General features: G+C 45.0%; 2 protein-coding genes across 3 annotated transcripts in view; one reads left to right on the top strand and one right to left on the bottom strand.

The window, feature by feature from the left end:
• cfap77 (cilia and flagella associated protein 77) overlaps positions 1-4518 on the bottom strand; it is a 39151-nt gene extending 34633 nt beyond the window's left edge. For both annotated transcript variants that reach the window (XM_069183268.1, XM_015367163.2), the window contains exons 1-2: positions 4449-4518; positions 975-1101 (exon numbers count right to left, since the gene is read on the bottom strand). In XM_069183268.1, the coding sequence (XP_069039369.1) occupies positions 975-1037 (63 nt within the window). In that variant the 5' untranslated portion in view covers positions 1038-1101; positions 4449-4518. The remainder of the gene's footprint in view (positions 1-974; positions 1102-4448) is intronic.
• A 1-nt stretch (position 4519) lies between these two features.
• LOC102692851 (transcription termination factor 1) lies at positions 4520-17264 on the top strand. Its single transcript, XM_006640746.3, has 11 exons — positions 4520-4621; positions 5757-7024; positions 7633-7784; positions 8041-8226; positions 9479-9557; positions 9732-9856; positions 10643-10850; positions 11923-12012; positions 13054-13119; positions 14268-14353; positions 16689-17264. Exons 2-11 carry the CDS (start codon positions 5787-5789, stop codon positions 16865-16867), a joined length of 2409 nt encoding a protein of 802 aa, XP_006640809.2. The 5' UTR covers positions 4520-4621; positions 5757-5786; the 3' UTR covers positions 16868-17264.
• The last annotated feature ends 6190 nt before the right edge of the window (positions 17265-23454 follow it).

The following is a 23454-nucleotide window of genomic DNA, read 5'->3' as shown; positions in this document are numbered from 1 at the left end:
ACGGTAGCTAGCTCTCTCCCTGTATGTTAGGAGAGCAAGACTGCCCTCTACTGTTGTACAGCTCAACACCAAGTTAGCAAACATGATCTGAAATGCTTTAGAAAATAATTTTAAGTACTGTATACTGGATATACAAAGAATTTTGATACTTTGTTTTTTTCATATTTCAAATTAAAGATTTTTTGTGAGACATTAATCTGTCAATCTTCTGCAAGAGCTACATATAAACAACTTTAAGGTTCTTTATACAGGTCCTTAATATGAGTTATATTCTATGTGAAAGTTGAATTTAACTAGAGGGTAAAAGGAAAGCGTATCTGATGCCACACATAAAAAAAAATGGTGAAAGAAAAATCTGATCGAAATTTCTAATGATCAATACCAGTACATAAAGAACTTTCTTTCTCAAGTGTCTCTTTGTGCATTGGTGAAAATCAGGGCTTTCTTTTATATATACAGATCAATATCTACACCTCGCTAAAATTACACGAATTATATTGATACCACATGAACAATACTTTGAAATGGACAGTGCCAAAATATCACAACATTGCCCCTTATCAATATCAACAGCCCCTTTGTCCGGGCACACAGCATTCTGGACTATGAGTCAATGCTTCGGGCTCTCGATGACATCGATCTAACCAGTCCTTTATCTCACACTCCACTTATTCTCCTTAATGTGCCGGCTCTAGTTTTGGAGCTGGTGAGGGCTGGAAGCAGGAAGCCAAAGCAGAGCGGAGCTATTTCTGCGACTTATCCCTTACGGCTGCACAAGACAGCAAAAATCTTTAGCGATAAACAAAAGGTCAAATCGTATAAAGAGAAAGAAGGAAAGCAGTTTTTCATGCTTGAAAAGGTAATATTATCCCTAACAGGCAGATGCCAGCCAAAGCTGTGTATTTGTCCCAGCTTGGTGCTTTGTCAATGTACTGTGACTAATCCAGGAGTAGTCCCATATCCCTGCTCCTTACCCTAATTAAAAGAGGATTAGCCAGCATGGAGTCCCTGACCACTCCGACTTGCACAGTCTCCATTCTCTCTTTCCAGTCTAATCGTACCTCAAGGAATCACAGGGAAGAGCTTCAGCTGGACTTCAGCCTGGAAAAAAAAAGCAGGAGAGTGAGCTGCAGTAAGCGGTGAGCCCGGTCACTTTCACCGCCCAGCAGTGCGCTGCGGACTTTCCAGCCCCCACCTTCGGTCAGAGCGCTGTGTGTTGAGAGGGGAGTCTTTTGCCTGTGTGAAATGCATATTGGTAGGCTTGATAGATTCTAGCACAAACATTTCCTGCAAAATAAATTATATGACTTAGTTCTAGTTCTCTCTGGGGTCGCCTGCAGCCACCATTTTACAATTATACCTCAGATTCACCGCGTTTAACAAGGAGGTCTGAAGTCTTAATGAGCAGATTCAACGAGGGGAGAGAAATTTAGGTTGGACAGAATTCAAGAATATGAATTTTAAGCTTGGCAGTGTGGTTAGCTCCCCTACTCTTCTAAAAAAAATGCTTGTATGACCTTTTGGGACTTTCAGTAGTCTGAACCTTGGTTTTAAAATCTTATTTGAAAGATGGCACGGAATTTCGGGGAAAGATCACCTATGATTCTCGGATAATAATACAATCCACTTACACGGATTGCAGAAAAAATAGGATCAAAATAATCTTAAATTCATTTATTTCGTACATTTATCGATTGTTAATTATAAAGTAGAAGTGAACAGTTATTTAAAAATATACAAAAGGAGAATCAAAGCCACTTACAGTATAGTGTAATGTATTTGTGTCTATAAAAAACTGGAACATACTTTATATGTCGTGTATAAAAGTTAGTGAATATATGCAAATAAATGGTGTATATACACGTATAGTTATTAATATATAATGTAGTCATCTTTGAACAATCGATCAAAAAATAACCAGTTACATTTCCTGTGTAAATTACTCGTCGATTATATGCATCCAAATAGTGTTAATTACCGAAAAATTAAATAGTCTAGGAGAAATAGTCTGTAGTTCAATTCGCATAAATATGGTTTCGACAAAAATGTTTTACGGTGATTTCAAAGTAAAATTTTTAAATTGTATTTAGCATTTCTTCATTTTCAGCTTGCTTTCAAGTGTTTGATTCCGCGGATAATAAGTAGAATAAATTCGGATATACTGGGATAGACAGTCTGAAGAATCCCAGTTGCTGACTGATTTTTATATCCTATTTTTTTAATTGAATACAAAAGCTTGCGTTAGCAACAGCTAATAAATTCACATTGACACGTCCCCGCGGCATTATAGTCTTATATGAAAAGAACGATTCAACCAATATGGTTTACATAACACAACAGTGGATAAAATATGTGGCCATGATTTGCAATATCGGTACACCCTGTCCTTCATGTGGAAACTGATTTTCTTCACCTGTGACCTGCAGTCCCAGATTCGCAATGACCAACACCTTGTCGAAAATGGGACTAATTACCGCTTCTGCGAAGAGGTAACGTGAAAAAAGCCAGTCATTCCGTGCGTTACATAATCTAGAACACTGTTTTTATATATTCGTTCAGCAATACACGCCATCAACGTTTGCATACTCCGCTAAAGAACAACAAAAAAAAAAACTTGGAATAAAATCTAGAATAAAAATCACTTCTAGGTGGTACGTTCCGTTGCGATGGGCGTTAAAGATGCTGGTCCTTGAATTTATTTCTCTGTTGAACACCACTGGCAGGAGAAAAAAAGAACAAGCAACTGAAGTTAATGGTACTATTTTGCTCGTGTGACATTGACGGCGCTTTCAGCACGCTGTGCGTGGCGTTTGAACGACTCAATCACGTCCGTCCCTGCGCCTTTCCTTCTCCAAATTCAATAAAGCCGTTTTCTGCGTAAGATTAGGCTGAGCACCCGCAGGGCACCTCATCCAGTCAATCGCGATGCAGTTTACTCATAGCCAAGAAAGATAGCCTACAAGTATGTAAACGGCAAGCACTTCGCCGTCGCCACCTCCTGAAGGAAGGCGTGAACTCGCTGCGGGTGAAATCGAGCGTTTTGAGGGAGTTGGTCCATCTCAGCAAGGAGCGGAGACACTTGGACCACAGTCAGCGCACAGGACGAAGGATCTGGACAAAGGCGGCAGGTTCAGACAGATTGGGAAAGGAGCGATGTTAAATGTCCCGAGTGAAAACGAACACTTTTGCAGCACCCATACGCTGCAGAACTGACTCGGGCGGTTCTCGTTGTATTCTATCAACGACCTAACTCGAGGTGACTTATATGAACACACGGGCCTTTTTGCATACAAAACAACGCCACTTACCAAGCGTACAATAAAAAGAAAAATTGAAACAGCAAAGATGTGTACCTGTGCGTAGAATTGGCCTGTGAGTGGCCACTGACCACTTTCTGGTGACTCTGCAAATCTCCTATATAAATCACGAGAGACACAGCTCGGTCTTGTGACTTTTATAACCAGCCCTGCGTTCCTGCTGTGCGCCTTACAAAGGATCGGATCACTGGTATATTTACTAGTTTCTCCGTTTCTTTCATAAGTTGAAGCCATCGCCATATGTGACGTAAAGTCAGAGCAATTACTGAACTAGACGATTTTACTTCTTAATTTCTTATGGGTGTGAACAGGAACTAGCAATTCAGTTAATCTTTTCTCACTTTGTGGGCAAGAACTTGGTCAAATCTCATCCGTCCGCTTCTTAAAGTCTCGCAGAGTATCAGCCTCCCGGTTAAGCACTTTAGGTGTATGCGTGCATCATTGAAATGTCCGCTTTCGCCTTGATGGTGCACTGTATGTTAGAGTATGATGCGAAAACTAAACTTTGGCTTCCCTTTACTCGAGGCAAAAGAGGTTCAGTTCCTTTCAAATGTAAAATAAAACTATTTTGTAAGCGTGTATAAAATATATGCTACTTCATTTTTTTTTGATAACAGCAATTACATTTTTATGTGTATTATTGTGCAGAATCCTGAAATCTGCTATTATTCTAGTCAGTCTTAATCGAAACAATTTTTCCTGGAGGATTACAGTTGTCAAGCTTTGTTGTGCTATAATTCAAAGTCCACTGACTCTGCCAAAAACATCTTGAATAATATTATATGGCTTTTTTTCAGCTATCTACGAATTCATATATTATCATAATATTATTAACGGTACGTCGCTTTGGATAATGGCTTCAGTCGAATTTATGTATAATATCAGTAATATTTCTTTGACACAGATGCATTTTAAAAATGCAAAATCCCTTTTGAAAATCTAGAGCACTTGGATTTCTCTAATCATTTTTTTTTTATTTGGAGCTTATTTTATATTGGAGCCTGTTTTTTTTTTTCATCTGTTTCTCGTTATTTTAAAAGAGTTCTCATGTTAACACTTCTAACTTGTGTTTTTTTTTTTTTGAAAGAATGGCTTAAACGTTTGAACTGGAATAAACGTTCCTGTACTTACAAAATCCGATTTGCGGCCACAGCTCCAGACCAGCCCTGTTGTTGTTTCTTTGTTTCCACGGCAACGGGGGGTTTCCGGATAACCTTCAGGAACTATGTTCACTTCCGGTGCAGTCAGCGTGTGTCTGGCAGGAACGTGTTGCTTGTGTTTGGACCAGACGAATAGTAAATGAGGTGAGTTGTAAAGCTTTTGTTTACTTCACAGCCTGATTAAGTAAAAGTAAAAGGTACCGGCTGTTAAAAGCTCATACTCACTTTCCAGCGAGGAAGCTTTTCGATAGCTTTGCGCATCAGTGTGAGACGTTGATACGCAGCGTTAAGGTAGAAAGTGGAGAGCCCGCGATTTGTTCGCGTGTTAGCTGTGTAAGAAACTGTTAGCTGTAGTGTAGTAAGCGCATGCAATCATACGTTCAAACAGTTTTATGTTTCTTCGATGAGGAGTGGAACAAATACGTATTATTTTTAACTCCTGATTTTACGCGTGCGAGGCTGAGAATAAAACCTCGTGGCTCTACTTGCGTTTTTTAAACATCTTTAAGTAGCCTTTCGCTTTCACTTGCCCAACACTACGATTGCGGGTTAATTGCTCCGTGTACTTTGATGCAGAGCTGAAGGAGACGCGAGTGGCTCTCTGTCTGAGAGCTGTTTCAGATCAGATCACTTTATTGGCCATATACAATTTCTTGCATTAGGAATGTGTCTTTTCGCAGACCCCAGCTTGCTCTCCGTGAGACACACAGACAGGGAGAGAAGCTGGGGGTCAGAGCGCAGGGTCAGCCACTTGAGTCCAATCACAGTCATACTAAACAGGAAAACAGCCGATATCGGAGACTGGGCTGGGTTTCTAGCCTAATGGGAATTGTAGTGTAGGGCCAGTTCTAGTAGCTCACCTCCAAGCCAGAGAGACAATGGCGAAGAGTACCGATGAAGAGTACACACTGTCTGTGTGTCTGTGTCTCCATGGAGAAAAGCTGGGGTATGCGAAAAGACGAATTCCTAATGCAAGAAATTGTATAGGGCTAATAAAGAAACGTTATTATTACATTATGAGAGGATACTGGGACCTTACTAAACTCAAGAAACGTGGAGCTGTTAGGCACAGGAACAAGTAAAGGGTTATTCCATGCTGAGGAGAAAAGAGACACAACATGTTGTCAGTGGAGGCTTCTTTAGCCGGCCCATGTGGTCTGCCGCAGCAGCTCGTCAACGTGATTGTGTTCTCGCAGTAAGCGTTCAAGCGCACGTCTTCGTGGGCGGCCCCGTTATCGAATAACTGGTGCCAGATTCCTTTTCCCCCCTTTCCCTGCAGCTGTGCGCCTGGACTCTAGCGGCGAGGGCCATGTCCGAGAGCGACGCTACCCCGCAGAAGAAGAGCAAGAGGAAAAAGAAGAGCCCGGCGCTGGAGCTGGAGAGCGGCCGGCCTGCGCCCCCGGGGGAGGGCGCCGCCTCTGGGCCGCGCGGCGGAGCCCGGGAGACGCGGGAGAGAGCCGGAGACACCCTGACGGAGGACAGCTGTTCGTCGGCGCAGGAGGGGGGCACACGCCACGAGGTCAAGAGGAAGGAAAGGGCGGCGGGAGACCGCGCCAGCCCCCCGGCGCCGGTGGGCTCCTCCGTCGGTTCCGAGCGAGCGGAGGAGACGCCCCGGAGGAAGAAGAAGAGGCACGCGGAGGGGGGAGGGGGTGTGGAGCCGGAGCTGGGGGAAGCGGGAAAGAAAAGCAAGAAGAGACGGAGCGTCGCCGCCGCGGACGCGGAGGGGGGAATCGCCGGCGGCCCGGCCCCCCAGGGGGCCACGGAGGACGTGGGGTGCCAGGCGGTGGTCTTGAAGGAGGAAGTGGAGTTCGAGGAGGACCTTCGGGGTCCGGCGGAGGTCCCGGAGACGCTGTCGGCTGCCAGGAAAAAGAAACGCAGGGCCGAGGAGACAGGGTGGGAGATGGCGACTGCGGGGAGCGTCTCGCCCTCGGCCCCGAAGAGGAAGCAGCAGCAGCAGCACAGGGCCGGCGGGGAGACCCAGGAGGTGGCGACAGACCTGAGCTTCAGGGCCGCACGAGACCTGGAGCCTGCGGGGGAGAAGAAGAAGAGGAGGAAGAAGGCCAGAGAATCCAGCCAGGAGGAGGCGGAGCAGGAGACGGAGAGTCTGAGGGGCCTTTCGTCGGCAGCGAAGAAGAAGAAGAAGAAGAAGAAGAAGAAGAAGCGGCACAAGGCTGGCGGGGAGAACCCGGAGCTGGAATCGGACCCGGGATTCGGAAGCGTGGAAGACCTGGAGCCCGAGGGGGAGTGGTGGGCGCTAGTGGAGTACCCGGAGACCCCGAAGGGGGGAGAGGCGCACCGGGAGGAGGAGGAGGAGGCCAGGAGCGAGAGTGGCGTGTCATCACCGCCACCGTCAAGGAAGGCAAAGAAACGTCAGCGGCAAAGAGGAGCTGGTGATCAGAGGGTCGCCCCCTCGGAAGGCTCCTCGCCGGGCGCACCCCCACGAGTGAAGGCAGAGCAGAAGAGCCTGCGTGGCTCAGAGACTCCTGATGCCAGAGACAGAGCCGTGGTGCTGTCTCCTTCCGAAAGGCAGGAGTCAGGTCCTGATGGGTAGGTGGTCATCAACGACCTGCAGGTTCATCCTCCTGTTAGGTTTTTGAGCTATTCACCACTGGCCCTCTTTATTTGTAGAACACCTTGGCAGTGCCCAGTTTTAAACGGTCACACAGAAGGATCTGTTGATTTGTGCTCTTGACAGTGGGGAATAGGCCGACGGAGCCAGTTCATAGTTTAGACTGTACGTTTTGGTTTTACCATTCCCCTCCCAATTACCGCCTGCCATGTTCCTTTATTTTCCCAATTCAGTGTATTTCCTCCACACCTTGCAGCAAAGGCAAGGTCTAATTCGGGTCTCCCGTCTGTCTTCGCTCCTGGGGGTGACAGGGCCTTCTCCCGCTGCGCCCCAGAGCTCTGGAACCCTCTCCCTGAGGATATCAGAGAGTCACCTTCCCTGACTGCAAACTTTCTTTTTTTAAAAGGGCTTTTAATTAATCGGGTTCTGTGTGCTCCTTGGCTTTCCTGCTGTTTTTCATACCCCCGTCTGCCATCTCCTCCGAGGGGTTTCTGCTGTTGGATAAAGCACTTTGAGAAGCCCCTTTACAGGCACTATATGAAGATAAAAAGTGAATTAACATCATTCTTATGATTTCTCTTGGAAGGCAGGGTATCGAACCGATCTGCGATGATGAAGTGCAGAGGTACATTATACAGCTGAAGGAGTTCATTCCCAATGTGGAGAAGAGGTGTCCGCGTGAGATCATTAAGATGGGAGTCTACGACCTGGAGAGATTTCAGGCGTTTAAAAGGGAAGGTATGTGCCTCTCGAGCCGTATGACAATTCCAGCACTTTCAAAAATTGAATTGTAAAATTGTAGCTGCTGCTGAAGCTGTTTTTCACTACAGCTGTCAAAGTCGGATCGGTTTTTAATATCGAGCCGTCTTTTAGGCCTTCTGAAGGCTTCAGCGATTTTAGAAGTCAGATGCGGAGCCATAGAGAAAGGCGTAAAGGTTTCTGAAATAAGACGGACCGCCTGTATGACAAATAAACGTTTCCTGTCGATCTGTAGGTATCGTACTCCGCCGAGGAAGATACAGCGCTGAGGAAAACGATCGCCTACGCAAAAATGTGGAGAATTTCCTTCTGCTGACTGGGATCGACACCGCGACCAAGCTGTTCTTCCCTGCGCGCTATCCCAATGAAAAGACTACGATCACGAAGCTGAAAAACGTACATAAATTCCACAAACAGATCGGTGGGTTCCTCAGTGCAATGAGTGGTGTGCTGGAGCAGTTATTCTTCCTTCAGAATGTGTCGTGTGCAGGTTGGAGATAAACCAAAATCATGTAATCACTGAAAACAGGCTAGACTGGCGCGGCAGGAAAGAATGAGTGTCCAGCGTCTGAAAGAGGGGAGAGGCTCATGCATCTGTTCATGTTTAGAAGCCTACCAAAGTGCTCACACGCTCTGCCATTTGCAACTGCAGTCCAGTTTTAGTTGACAATGATCCACAAATGTTTGGTCCATGAACACCCTTCCGAAATGGGAAGTGGTGGGGGAGTGACATCGTCATGTATAACAATATGACTGCAGCAGGAAAGGTGGAGATATCAATTAATACAAGCAAAAGAGGGGAAACACCTGGCTTGGTGAAACAATATGGGTTTTCATTATACATGTAATTTCTATTTTTGCTTATTTAGTGTTATTTAAACTGAAAATGCATGAATCATTAATATTTTATAATGTACTCCCAGAGTGGTCCATAAGTGCACTTCATATATTTAATAATAATAATAATAATTGCTTACACTTATATAGCGCTTTTCTGGACACTCCACTCAAAGCGCTTTACAGGTAATGGGGACTCCCCTCCACCACCACCAATGTGCAGCATCCACCTGGATGATGCGACGGCAGCCATAGTGCGCCAGAACGCTCACCACACATCAGCTATCAGTGGGGAGGAGAGCAGAGTAATGTAGCCAATTCGGTTTTACGTCTCATCCGAAGGACGGCGCCTGTTTGCAGTATAGTGTCCCCGTCACTATATTGGGGCATTAGGACCCACATGGACCGCAGGGTGAGCGCCCCCCGCTGGCCCCACTAACACCTCTTCCAGCAGCAACCTTAGTTTTTCCCAGGAGGTCTCCCATCCAGGTACTGACCAGGCTCACACCTGCTTAGCTTCAGTGGGTTGCCAGTTGTGAGTTGCAGGGTGATATGGCTGCTGGCATATTGCATTTAAAATGTTTCTAAATTTTCAAGTTTGGTCTGCTTTTCGTCTTGTATGTGTTTCTGGATAGTTTTTATCAATGGTAATGTTTGGATGCGTGTAAAAGAAACAAAAGCGAGTGAGATTCAAAGTTCGGGGAGAGAGATGCACAAGAACTGCTGTCCTCTGCTAGATTTCAAGTTGCCTTAATTGTGGCAAATTGTTTTTTTTTGTTGGCATCTTTATTGCAGTCCCTGCGATTAATTAATCTAATTAATCTAATTTTCTCCAGCTGATGGGATTCCCCGGCCTTGGCATGACATTTACACAAGAGGAAGGAAAATGTTCGATTCCTATAACTACAAGGGCAGGTGAGAGTTCTCACATACGTGTGGCAGAAGTGCCGGGGGATGGAGGCTTTTGTTTTAGCTAAAACAGGACTTTTCAGACAAGCGCTTGACCAGGTCTTTGTCCCAGTATTAGACTGAGCTAGAATGGTTTTAAGTAGAGTTGTGTATGAACCCCTTTCACGGTGTCGGACTCAGGTTTACAGAAGATGATCTGAAGGCGCTACGCAAGTACCACTCTATGTATGGCAACAACTGGACGAAGATCTCGGAGTTGATGGGCCGCAGTAATCACTCCCTGGAGATGCGCTTTTCTCAGATGGGTATGTTTAGCCTGCTCCTGAGCTTCATCCGCCTCATCTTGTGTGTGCACCAAGACCAAGAAACATCCCTCCTTCTCTCTGTGTGCTGCATTAACAAATCCCAAAGCAGCATTGTTAAACTGTACAGAAAAGCAGCCAGCCACACGATGTAACCGTAGGAAAGGTGAGTAAAACATAGAGGTATCCCCATAACTGAAAGCAAGGGGATTGCAGCTTATTGCTATTAAAAGTATTGCATTTATTTGCAATCCAAAACTGTCTGTACGTTCTGGTACACCAAAGACTGGGTTTGCGCAAACTAGCATCTAAATACACTCTGACCTTAAGCTGTGGACACGCTGTCTTTGTGGATATTTGTACTCTACTGTAGAAACAAAAGTGCTTTTGAGAAAACCTGCACAGAGGAGTGGAGGCCATTTTTCTCAACTAGCTAGAATGTGCTTGCTAGTAGCTAATGCCTCCGAGGGTCTCAAATACCCTTTTCTTGGAAGAAGGCATAGTGTCAGCTACAACAGCAAGGCGGTCTTGTTCCAGGCTCCCACCACTGTTTGTGTAAAGCGTTATTTTCAGTTTTAATCGTGCTTCTTCATTGTTTACGTCCCTGTCCTCTGGTTCATGTTTCACTGTGTGGTTCTGAAGAGGTCTTGTACTCGTCTCGTCTCGGTTCGAGATGATTACAAGGCCGTGTGTTTTAGAGTGGGGCCCAGAGAAAGTGACCCCAGGAATGCGTCTCGGCGGCTCTTCTCCAGGCTGACGCAGGGCTGTGGGCTGTGTTTCTCCCTGCAGCGCAGAACAAAGGAGTGTGGCGCAAGGAGGAGCTGAGGGCTCTGATGAGGGCCATCGGGGCTCACATGCTGACGCAGCTGGACCCCGAGGAGGCGGCCAGAGGCCAGCAGGCCACCATCGCGCGCGAGAAGCTCTACAAGGGCATCCCCTGGGTGGAGGTGGCGCTGAAAGTGCAAACGCGCAGCTGGTGCCAGTGCAGGACCAAGTGGTGAGTCTAGGTAACGGAGTGCCTTTGGCGTCTGCTGGGTGACGTGGGAATGAGGCCAGCTGGAGGACATGATGTCAGCCTGCCGGCTAGCAGACTCTGGCGGGTCAGGGCACGCCCTCGTCAATCCCATCACCCTCTTCTCGGAGCAGCGCGGGGTGCAGGTTGGATTGATTGTTTCACAGGGTTCTTGTGAGAATTTTTTTAGGTCGCTTTAGAAATCAGGGGGAACGTTCAAAAGTAATAGTGGAACTGTACTATATAAAACGGCTTTGGAGACTGAGCACAATACGTCTTTCACTCCTTGTTATGCAGTGTAAACCATTTTTCTATGTAAGCTACTATTCCATTATTATTCAAATCATGAAGTACACTCATGGAAGTAGTTCATTTGGAATATAAGCTGTGTGAAATAGAGGTATTTAGTGCATTATTCTTGGAGCATTTCCTGTAGCTGCCTGATCTGGAATACTTGCCTGTGGAGAATCTGATTGTTTTCCCCCCTCTGTAGGTTGTCGAAATAGTGGGAATGTTAATACTTTTCTTCATCCTTAAACTGTATACCACCTTCAGTTCTCCAAAGTTAGCTGAGCAAAATTTTAATCTCTCCATTGAAAAAAATGATAGCTTCACTTTTGCTTTACAATGATTTCTTAGGAGAGCAAGGCATTATTTTAAAAATGTTAATTGTTGGTGGGAGTCTGTACCATATTATTCTTCATATAAATACAATTTATTTGTAGCGGTCTCCTCCTGTACATGATTGTGAATATTACATTAACTAATTTCAACTGCTTGCGTTTACAATTAGCATTCAAAATATAAAATAAACGTATAAATAATTAGCAAAGGAAAATATGCTATTCGGTATTCATGGATTCAGTAGATGTATTCAGACTTTTTCACGTAGAATGCAGAAAGTGAAAAGGGATGAATGTTGTCCGTGGAAATATGAATTCACCAGGACTTTCAGGGTCCCTGCAGTCAACCACATTGCAGAAGCCCAACCAGCTGACAGCATGGCTGTAATAAAGCTCACCCTAGCCTTGAAAACAACCTTCTTCTTCTTTTCCAGGATGTCAATTCTAATGAAGAAGATGTCATTGGGGGAGGATGTCTACAAAGGATCAAAGTCTTATAAAGCCAAAATCAACTTAATCAAAAAGTATGTAGACGTGGTGAAGACGTGTGTATATTTGTCTGTCTGTGATCCGTAGGTGATAGCTCTGCTCTACATGATAGACGTGAAGCAGTTGGTGTGGGTGGCTCTGCTCATTTAAAGGGTTGTCAGTGAAACTCCCATTTTTTTCTGCTGTCCGCGTTGGAAACACGCCTAAATATTTCCGTTTCCCTGCTGCTTCCTAAGAGAGGGGAGCTGCATTGTGTTGCTAAGTTGGCTGTTTCGTTTTGAATTCCACTTTGAACAGCTTTAATTCAGTCCATGTGCTTTGAGCTCTAAATAACAAGGACAGAATATATGTTGGAAGTTAGAAGGCTCACCTTTTCAGACCATGCCCACTCAGACGCAGTACAAGTAGTGAACACATCTTCTTGCAAATGAGATGAAGTGAGCGGAGTCGAGCCAGGCGATCTGGGCCCCGACAGTTTAAGCATGGGGCCCGTGTCCTTATCTAGCTGTAGCCTGGTCTGCACAAACGCTGGCGTGCCAGCTGGGCAGACTCTAGGTGTCCAAGGTCTTCTGGGCCCTTGATGCCAACCTGGACTCCGAGAGCTGCCACATACCAGCGGAGAGGACACTGGGAAACGGCCACTGACTCTCCTGAAACGCCGGGTGTCCACTGCCACGTGCCAGGCCTGTCTGAGGGGTGTGTCCGTGGGTCAGTGTTGTTCCCCGTGCAGTAAGGGGCTGTATCATTCACTCTTAATGACCGGTTGCAAATTCGAATGGGAATGCGGTTTAAGATTGAATTGCGGATTTCCCGTTTTTTAAATACCGTTCTGTTTGCAGGACAGTAAAACAATATTTTGAAGACGTGCAAAAGTCTTAAAATGACTCGTCTTTTGTTCCCCGCGAAATACTGAAATGCATAAATGATGAGCTTCTTTAAATACTTCTATGTGGTTTGTAAAGGCAAAGTTGTGCAGGCGATGAAGAGGAAGAACTGGTCTTGACTAGGCGAGTCCAGTGCAGTATCGGGCGACGCGCCAGCATTCATATTAAATGTATCGGCTTCTCTTTTCCTAGGCTGTACTCCTTGAATGTTGAAGATGTAGCGGATGTAAATTGGGATGACCTCACAGACACAATTGGGTGAGTTTCTCTGGTTTGGTAATTTGGGATGTTCTGTTTTGAAGGCCCCAAAAAACACCACTTTCAGAAGCAGGAAGAAGTAGCATAAAGCTTGCAAATGAGGTGGACACAGCAACCCGCCTTTCTCACTTGGTAGTTTAATGTCCTCGTGGCCAGCTGCTTTTTGGAGGAGCTCAGCTACCGGACTGGGGAGCCTGGTCTTCACCTGCAAGGTTGAGGTTGTCTGGAATCGTTGTGTATTCTCTCGTCATGAGTGAATCCCCTCTCCATTTCCTGTTGTCCTCGTTCCTCCACCGAGCCTGAAGAAGCCTCCTGTGTTGGCCCTATCGATACCCTTAGGATTCTGTGTACTTGGATCAAATCTTCTTTTGATCTCCTTCTAGACTGAGAAGAGTGTTCAAGACTGAACAGCATTAGCTCCTTTTACCCGTCTGTATGTGAATCCCCTGAGACTGGAAGTCATTCTTGTTGCTCTTCTTTGAACTCTTAAGACTGTAATATCCTTTTATGGTATAGTGACCAGAACTAAACACGATATTCCAAGAGGTCTTAACTAAACCATCGGAAAACCTGGTACTTGTGCTTGTATACCTTGGCTTCCTGTTTCCTTTTTTTATTGCCATGAACTTTTTAGTTCATGGCAACCTAGAAGAATCTACATAAACACCCAGTTTCCTTTCTGTACCACTATACCCAACTATACAACAAGGTAAATCTTTGATATAGACCAGGAAAAGCCACAGGCCTGCAACAGATCCCTGACATACACCACTGTATTACATCAACCTAGTGAAAGGATCATTCGTCTTAGAATGTCTTGGTTCCTGTTTGTTAACCAGGTCTCCTCAATCCATGTGCAGACAGTTCCTTGGATACTTCTGATACTTTAACTTTGAGCGTTTCTTTTGTGGGGTTCCATGTCTAAAGCTTATCAGAAATACGTATACGTCATTCTATATGCTTTAGCTGCTTAGCTGTTCACATGTTAAAAAAAAGTCTTGTGAGACAAGACCTTCCTTTTCTAAATCTGAATTACTTGTCTCCTTCTTTTATTTTGTAACATTCTTCCAGGTTAGCTTGAACTGTTTAGCCGCCAGTAGCGGAACTGCGGTTTCTTGGGTGTTTAACCTTTGTCCCCTCCTCCTCAGGGACGTGCCCCCTGCCTATGTGCAGGCTAAGTTCTACAAGCTGAAGGTCACCTGTGTTCCCCTGTGGCAGAACAAGTCATTCGGAGGTGAGTCTTTCCAGCTGTCGCTGCATTTCCAGTCTTGTACAGACAGGGTCGTCTACAATCCCTGTATCTGCGGGTTTCATTTTTGTTTAAGTGTTTTATAATTGTCGCTTTTCCTAAAATCTGAACACAATTGCTGTACGAGGAACTCCAAAAATGGGGGGAAACAACGGTGTGTCTTTGGAAACTATCCAGAATTTTCCCCGAGCAGATAAAAAACCAGTGTGCTTGACCGCTGTTTGATCAAACATGACACATATAGAATGTCTCCTTATCCTTCTTCCTGAGGGGTGTGATCGCCACACTGTGCTGAAACATGTTTCCTCTGCATGACAACATTTCAGCTGGGTACCTCAAATCAGTGCGATGGCTGTTTCAACTTCAGCTTCCCTGATAACCAGTATGCTGTGTAGTATATGACCAGTTATTGACTGGCTGCTTCCTGAATGATGGACTGTTCTATTTGAGTACGCCAGGGGGTATCAAAGGCTATGGGGCCAACACCAGCTGTCACAAAGGTGGCCTTTTTGTAAAGACTTGCTGTAAATACTGTTCTGACAGGGTGTAGACCAGCTGTTACATGTATAGAATATCTGACTGCTGGTGTTGGCTCACTATACAGTGTGTCTGTCTTGCTAAGAGTTAAAGTAAGATTGGTAGAAAGCAGAGGCTGAAGTAATCACCCCTGTTCCAAGTCTATGCTACTGCAAACTGAACCCACCACTTCTCTGAACTGATTTTCCTGAATTTGCTTTTATCTCTTTTCTTTTCTGTGTCCTGATTAAGTTTGTTCAGTCTGAAGACTTTGCTTTTTAATAATGGTCATTTTCGGAACTTCTGGTCTTGTCGACTGTTAGCGTCCTGTACAGGAGTTCCGTTCTGTTATGTGCATGCAGGTTAACTGGGTTATCTTATCTTGTATAGGATGTTATTTTCTTTCTTTCCGTCAAGTGGAGGTGTTGGAGCTCACCTGATATAATTTTAAAGCGAAGTGTGGGAGACACAGACCAGCGTTCTGCCTCACACGCCAGCCTACACAAACCGCAGGGCAACTTGAAAAGCACTGTAGTGGTGCTCGAATTTGCAATAAGAAAATTAGGTCACCTGCAGATCACACATGTTCTGTGGGCACCTTTTTTTTAGCAGGAACAAATGTCAGCTGCTGCAGTAAGAATGACACCAGCTGGAGCGAGATTTGCATTTGGCAGTTTGTAACTGTTGCATGCAAGGATGAATGATTTTGGCTCCAGATACAGTAACATTCACATTGCAGTTCACAGCCTTCCAGTTTTCCCAGGAAGAAGGAGACGTCCGACCTTGTCTGTTCCTGTTTTGAGTGTTGTGTTACCGTGATCTTTGCTTCTAGTCTGTGTGGGTTCGGTGTTTCCGGTTTGACTGTGCTGGTGTGTCGGCGTGACCTTTCTGAGATTGTTCAGACTTTATTTTTACACCTCCGCTCCTCTCTCTTGCCTGCCCCTTCTGAAACTGAAACGCTTGCATCTCCCTCTGAAGTGACCAGGACCTATATCCCCATCCTCTGTGGCCCTTGCAAAGAGGAAGACATGAAGATAGACTGTGTGTGGATGGTGATGGGTGCCTGCCATCCTTACCTTTCAGACTTCAACATTTCTTCCTTTCAGTAATGACCTGTTTAATAGCCATACACAAGGTGGCACAGGGGTGAGCATTGCTGTCTCGCCGCGCTGGGGCCCTGGGATCAATTCCAGACCGGAGATGTTGTCATGTGTTAGCGTGCGTTTCCTCTGGCTGCTTCGGTTTCCTCCCACAGTGCAAAAGCATCATAGTAGGTCAGAAGGCTTCTGGGAGAACGGGCCCTGGTGTGAGTGTGTGTGTCTGTGTTTGTGTGTGCCCTGCGATGGATTCGTCTCGTGCCTGTTGCCTGCCAGGAAAGGCTCCCCTGTGACCCTGTACTGCATAAAACAGTTAGAAGGTAGAGGGCTCACAATATACTCTAGTTTAGAATCCAGCGATGCAATGCATTGTGTATCACATGGCCACATCAGTATACTCAGTTATGCACTTCTGGCCACAGCAGTTACAGTGGGATGCCAAGGGTTGCCAGTGTGGTGTATCTAGATTTTAATAACCGCCATTCAAAAAAGGGTTGAAGTAAGTGAATTTTGTGGTAGCACCCTGTAGGTGACCCCAAGTTTTAAGAAATCTGTACCCTGCTTTGTTTCAGTTTTTTGTGGGAGGAGAGGGGGGGTTGTGAGATCACGGAGCGCTCAAGATCCGAACGAGCAGTGTCTCTGTAATGACTGTAGAAAGGAGCACTGCTGTATCTTCTGCTATTGATTTTGTTTTTTTGTCTTTTTAGATATCATTGACTACCTGTACATCAACACTCTTCCCAAGCTTGAAGACAAATTGATGAAAACCGAGCAGCTGGCAGAGCAAAACAATTTGAACTGCAGAAAGTCAGATTATTATCTTCTTTCCGAGATCTTAAACGATGATTTTATTGAAGAGGTGGACAGTGGCGACCAGGAAGTGTGAAGCAAAAGACATTTTATGCACAGCGTGAGATGGATACCTTCACAACAGAATCATCTTCTGTTGTGATAAATTCAGCTGTTTTGTTTTTTTTTTAGTATCAATGCATTCTCAAAACTTGTGGTCTGTGTTCAGAGAAGATTATTTTGAAGTTATTATAAAATTTCTATTTTTTGTAATTTCACAAAAAAAGTATGTGAAAAGAATGTCTGTTTTGTATGGAACAATGATTGAATTAATCATGAATCCTCATTGGAGATGTAAATAACTACACCTCGCCCTAAAAGCACAAAAATTACCAACTTTTAGCTGTAGAAAAGTGTTCTCTTATTGGTCTTTAAGGAGTACAGGTGGCTAATCACCTGGGGTACAGTGCCATTAAACTGGGAATGTGAAAGAAGCCAAATATTTATTTTTTCAGGTTGCTTTTGCAATATGAATTTGAAAAGCAACATTTATTTTCCTCATTGCAGTACAGTCTTTTAGCATACCTTGCTTGAGGAGCCTTGAATGACAACACCGACGTTACGCTCTCTGATATCCATCGAGTCTGATGCAGGGCTGGTTTTAAACACTTGTTAGTCTGTTAACACTGAATGTTAATGGCACACTTAAGGTGTCAGATAAAGTGCAAGGGCTTCCCAGCAGGGACGGCATAATTATCCATTGAAGCATGGATAGGATTACTGTAAGTGATCTTCACGTCTCAAGTCCAGGTATTTGACTTGGAAAAGTAGCTGTGGTATTTCAGGGACTTCCTTATCTGTGTATTTGTTTAGTTCATTCATGGCTGTTGACTTCATCTGCTCTAAAACTTAATACACCCATTGAAAATCCGTTTTTGAAAATGGATATTGCATTATAGTGTTTAAGGTGGCTTCTGTCAGGCCTCAGGATAGAGATCCATTTTTCTGAACTTAAAAATGTCTTGTTCTGTATTTTCGTGATCAGCCCGGGAATTGCAAATACTTACGGCGACCTCTCCAGGGTGTTTCGTGCACTGCAGCAGCTCCGAAGGCACACCCGTGCCTTCTCGGGGCTGTGCCGGCACTAGGCCAGTTATCTCTAGGCTTTGGGACTTGTCCTGCCCTCTCAGGGGAGCCAAGAGCAGGCCTACCCAGGAGCTCACAGGAGCAGATTGTTTTTCAACTGCAAGTTGCCCATTTCCAGACGTACACCATCCCCCTCTGGAATGGCCATCTCGGATCGGCCCTTTACTGCCTGGGGAGAAGCAGGATCTGTAGATGAGATCCTCTCAGAGGTCCCCCTGTGCGTCGCCACGATCACGTTTAACCCACAGCCGCCACGTCGCGGAGCTCTGTGCGCCCACTCCCTACAAGTGGGTTCCTCTGTATGTAATGACGGGGGCGCTGGAGTGCTGGTCACCTTTCTCCGCACCGCGGTGTCTGAGCGCTCCTGTGGTTTCACTCGGCTCAGGGCTGGAGGACGGGAGGGACCGTCCTATGCCGTCAGGTTAAAAGGATGCATCTGTTCAGTCTCGGGACAGGGGAAACTCCCAGGTCACTTGTTTGAATTATTCAGTATTCTCGAAGGCATTGACTGTCTTCAGAATCGACAGTGAAGCTCGAACCGGAAGAGACACCAGTTGAAACCTTTGACTCGCGGGGCCAATTCTGTAATCCAGGTCCGAGGCAAAAAAAAGAGCAGGAGAGGCTGCTTTTTCTTCCAAGACTTAAACATGTCTGCCGTCTTTTGTCGGAGTGGCGGAGCCGCTGCCCGTTTTTAAAGCAGGACTTTTCGCAAAGGAGGATTTTCAGAGTCAATGTACTTCTAATGTTGTGGGGGTCCTTCCCCACTTTTTAATTTTCTGTGAATTAAACCGTTTTTGTCTTGTGCAGCTTGAGTTGCCTCAATGAAGTTTATTAAAAGGAGAGGAAGCGAATTGAAGACTGAGCAACAGCAGACAATCTATGCAAGGGATCATGGAAATCTAGGCACAGCTACCTATCCACGCTGCTAAAGCCTTTAACATTTCTTCTGTTTTTACGCCAGTGACCCAAAAATGTGGGGGAAAAACAGATGCAAAAATAAGTAATTTAGACCTTGGGAAGTTGTGCTTCTGTTTTACAATGCTTTAGGAAAACCGTTTAGAGTATGCAGTTCCCTTTTGCTTCCCATACCACGAAAGGGTGTTCTAGTCTCGGAAGAGCAGTCAGAATGACTTTGCTGGTCTCTGGTATTTGGAGTGCACACCTCAAGAGCTGACTAACGGTTTTCTCAATAAATCATAACTCCTTGCAAGCCGTGTGTGAGATCACAGATTGGGTCTCTCTTTGTCTGAAATAATGTTAAAGGGGTTTTACCAGTGCAACCGCTAAGAAGCGGTAGGGAGAGGAATGCTTCAACGGGAATCCCAGGGCATTTTATTAAAAAAAAAAATCCCGAGACAGTTTATCATGACATTTTGAAATATTTGTTGTGCCCTTAATCTTCATTTTATCAACACGACGAGGATTCGGGCGACCACGTGACCATGAACGGCGACTTTGACCGCTAGTAACCCCGGCTGGGAAGAGTTCAAGCGCAGTTACTGGAGTTACTGGGGGGTAAGATCTCCAATTTTATTTCTCTGGTTGCCCTGGCGTGGGGGTTGAGCCTTAAAAAGCAAGACATTGCATGTTGTTAAAAGGCTTCAACCAGCCCGGTCTTTATACGTCGTAGCTCATTCCATTGTTTAGAAAGCTGAAGATGTAATCAGTTTCTCACCGTGTCGGTTTTTAAATATGCAAGTCAAGGACGTTTAAAGATTTAACCCGCCTTTCGAGCTATTTAAAAACAGAATGGGCAACTTTGCGTTACAAGACTATTGTGGTACTACTTATTTTATGCAAAGCAAATCCAGAAACATGAAAAGGAACACAGGAAATGATTTAAGGGGCACTATGTACCAAGTTGACCTAGGTACTTGATATCAGCAAAACAAGTTCCTGTCTCACACCTGCAGCGCTTGTAAATATTTTCACATAAGATTAAACATCTAGCTAAATGTTTTCAAAGGGTTGAGGCTTCCTGGACAGGCTTATGGTAGGAGTGCAGGACAGCGTCCTTACACAATTCGTGCCAGTTAAGCTGCTCTGCACCTTTGCAGCCACAGCTGAGGTGGGAACAGGTCAGTTCCAGCCAGGAGACCCTGTTAACTCCCAGCGCAGCACCTTGGTTGCTGTGGTGTTGTAGCACTGATGAGCCTGTCCCGCATTTGTCCCGTCAATACCACTGTTCTGCAGTTGCAAGTCTCAGGCCCTTTAATCCGTGCACTACACGCATGACAAGCGCAGAACAGAAGCTCCTTGGTTAGTGCAAGGTGTACCTCAATGAAGACAAATCACATATCCCTCACTTTCCTTGATTATCCAGTTAGGGCATACCCATTTTCTTCCAGGTGGCATTGTTGCCCAAGAAAAGCCACCATTATCAATTACTGTCCTCTCATCAGTAAAGCATTGATGTGGCACCACAGAGGTTCACAATACAGTGTGAACTCCTTTGACACAACCCAAGGGAAAGGATGCCATGGGGAAGTGTATTTAAAAGTCCATTGCACAAAGAGTTGTGGGAGAATGGCACAAGTGGCCCACCCATTTTGTTGAGACCAACAGCCTGTGTTCCTTCGAGCAATGGCTGCATGAGATTGGCGAATCAAGCTGATACCAGTAACCAGAAGGGCTCCACGGATCGAATACTGTCCTCTCGTTGGAACTTTCTCATGCTCTCGTAACGTCTTAAATAAACACACCAGCTGCATGACTAATAAGAAGAAAAAAGGTGGTAAATTCAGTTTATGATAAATGTTTACAGATACAAAATCTAACTTTTTGGTGCAGCGTTAAGATAAGTCAGGTTATAGAACAGTAAGTGTCCTGCAACGAACTTTAGACCCACAGCTCGCCTACATTTGTCTAAATTCTTTCATTCACATTCCTGTGGCTCTCGGATACTAATAAGGATTAAATGTACTGTGATTACGCAGACGGTCGTGGAAAAAAGATTATGAAACGTGTAACTCATGGGGGCTTCTGAAAACACGCTGGATTTCTTCCGCAAGTTTTCAGGCGGAGCCAAGAAAAAAGCTACCTGCACCGTCAGTCTGTGGCCACGCCCATCCCGATGACATCAGTGACAGGCCACGCCCCGCGCACCTGTCCGCCAGGTTCAGCGGGGGAGAAGGGAGCTGGGTGAGTTTGTTCCGCGTCTTTTAATGATTATTTTTTATTTTTCCTTTATTTAAATGTTGATCAAATTTAACTCATGTAATTATGTGGTTTTTCCATCTCTCGGGAGGAAGCTTTAAAACACGTATTTTCTTTGGGAGCTCAACAGAGTTTGTTTTTACCGTTTTCTTTTGCAAACGCTTCTCTTATTTTTAACAAACCACTTGCTTGTGTTACACAGACATCGACGAAAAGCTCCGTTTCAGCAGTAAAGACTGCTTTATTGGCAGAATGAAAACGTCGCTTTTTCTTATGTTTCTTTATCTTAATCTTTATCAAGCACTTCGTGAGCTTTGCTCGCAAAATCAAGTATATGTGTTTATCCAAATCGAAAAGAGCCTACTTAGAATTGTAAAGTTTTTTTTTCCATTATTTTACAGAGTGAGTTGTGTGCTCATGTACTTATATTAGTGGTAAAATTTTCGCTTGTTAGTAATGCGTTTTATTTTCAATGGTTTTAAATTCTAAATTCTGCTGTTTTGTGTTTTCAAGTTTAGTGTCTTCTGCCAGGACAAGATTCGCGTACAAACGTAAGTATAAACATTTTATTCATTTCTTTACACGTATTGAAATAAATTCTGCATTATCTACCCTGTTGAAAACGCTGTTTGCTACTACGACACATTGGTTTAAATAATCTTAAATGGTCGTCTAAATATCTCTGTTCTTGTGTTTCCAGTTTGGTGTCTTCGGGCAGGACATGCTTGGCTCAGCTGCTGGAATTAACCGTGTAAGTATAAACGTTTTTATTCTTTTACACGGATCCTATTGAGGTACACTATATCTGTACCTGCCGAAAAGTGTTGTTGGAAAACACGATGCACCTTGTCAAAAGAAAACTCAAACTAGGTGTGATACTAGATTTCTCCAGGGCAGAAATGGTTTTGACCCGACAACACTGTAGGCCTGCTGGTTAAAGAAAGCAATTTTCTGCTAAAACTGCGATCACTTCAGCTTTCTGATGCGCGAAAAGCAGGTTCATAATTAAAATAACTGAGCCTAGAAAGATTTGGATTATTTGCTCACGTATTAACCGGGTTGTTTCAGAAAAAGAATATGCTAATCAAACTGGACATCGTTAAAAAACAAGAATTTGGTAGTTTTCATCTAATCGATACACTGTAGCGGTATTGTGCCTTCGGTGTTCACGCTTTGAATTTAAGCTTTAAATGTATCCACTTCAATACCCGGTTGAACAGGAACATTTTCTGTTACACCAGGCTAATTGCTTTATTCCAACTGTAAATCTTTTTAAACAGTTTCATCTTCTGAACGTGTCCGTCAATACTCGAACTAGCTAGCTGGGATCATTTTGAGATCCTGTTACAGAAAGCACAGCTCAGACTGATTTCTGTTGTTTTGCAGGAAATGCACCGAAGGTCCAGTCTTCATGCTGATCGCTGCTCGACAGAAGCCTTGGAGAAACAGTAACGTGCTGTATGTTTCTGTTTTTGCCGTGTAGTTGCATGCAGATCTTCCGTACTCTGTTGACTTGTAACAGCATTTAGCGTTAATGTAGCCGTGCTTTGACACTTTGTAATTGAAATGCATGTTAATTTTCACATCGAAGCTTGTGCATCCGACGTATTGTAATGTTTTGTTTTGTATGCAACTTTCGCTCAATAAAGTGTTGATTGAACCTTGATTTTGTTCTTTCATTTCTTGTGCAGAGTTCTGTACCCCCTTGGCCCTGAAAAACCCCGATGGTGGTGAGTTTTTTGGCGGAGAGATTTTGTTAACAGTTTGTGGCCGCAAGGGGACACCCTATCGCTTTTTGACTTGAAAAGGTCAAAGGCTACCCCCTTTTTAAGCGTGTCCAGATTTTCCCGCCAAAAAACTTAGTATCTGGGGTCTTTTTCGGGGTGTGGTAGCAATCAAGCCGAGCCTCGCCCACCCTCCCTCATTGGAAAGGGGTAGGCGGGGGCTGGCTGATTGACCACAGCTCTAGCCAAGCCCACTCGCTCCTGGCAGGAGAGGATGGCAGGTTGGTGGTGGCTTTGGTCCCTGCAGAGAGGCAGGTCTCCTGGGGTGTGGACTTAGAAAGCTGTCAGTTGCAAGCTGTGACTGATAGGCTGAGTCCGCCCTGGGTGCCTCGTCTCTCTCGGGTCCAGGCCATCTCCAGCCTCCCTTCCCCTCTAGCTGGGAGTGAGGGGGCTTGGCTAGAGCTATCCTCAGTTCTCCTCCCCCCAGGGCTGTACCCACGCTCCCTGCTAGGGACCCTTTTCCCCCCCAGAGACTATCTAAAAAGGCGGGCGTCTTCGCACTTTTAGGTACACGTGCGATGGGTGTCCCCTTGCGGTGCGTGGCGCACACTGCGAGACAACCCTTCGCACCTTCAAAAATACACGACAATGCAGACAA

The sequence above is a fragment of the Lepisosteus oculatus genome, chromosome 24 (genome assembly GCF_040954835.1).
Source record: "Lepisosteus oculatus isolate fLepOcu1 chromosome 24, fLepOcu1.hap2, whole genome shotgun sequence".
Classification (NCBI taxonomy): domain Eukaryota; kingdom Metazoa; phylum Chordata; class Actinopteri; order Semionotiformes; family Lepisosteidae; genus Lepisosteus; species Lepisosteus oculatus.
The sequence above is the reverse complement of the archived record's forward strand: the minus strand, read 5'-3'. Positions and strand labels throughout refer to the sequence as shown.

Bases quoted from the DNA above. Each gene is read 5' to 3' on its own strand.
- LOC102692851 (XM_006640746.3), top strand. From the start codon at position 5,787: ATGTCCGAGAGCGACGCTACCCCGCAGAAGAAGAGCAAGAGGAAAAAG. The intron at 12,013-13,053 runs GTATGTAGACGT...CTCTTTTCCTAG, and splicing joins AAAATCAACTTAATCAAAAA to GCTGTACTCCTTGAATGTTG. The intron at 13,120-14,267 runs GTGAGTTTCTCT...CCTCCTCCTCAG, and splicing joins GACCTCACAGACACAATTGG to GGACGTGCCCCCTGCCTATG.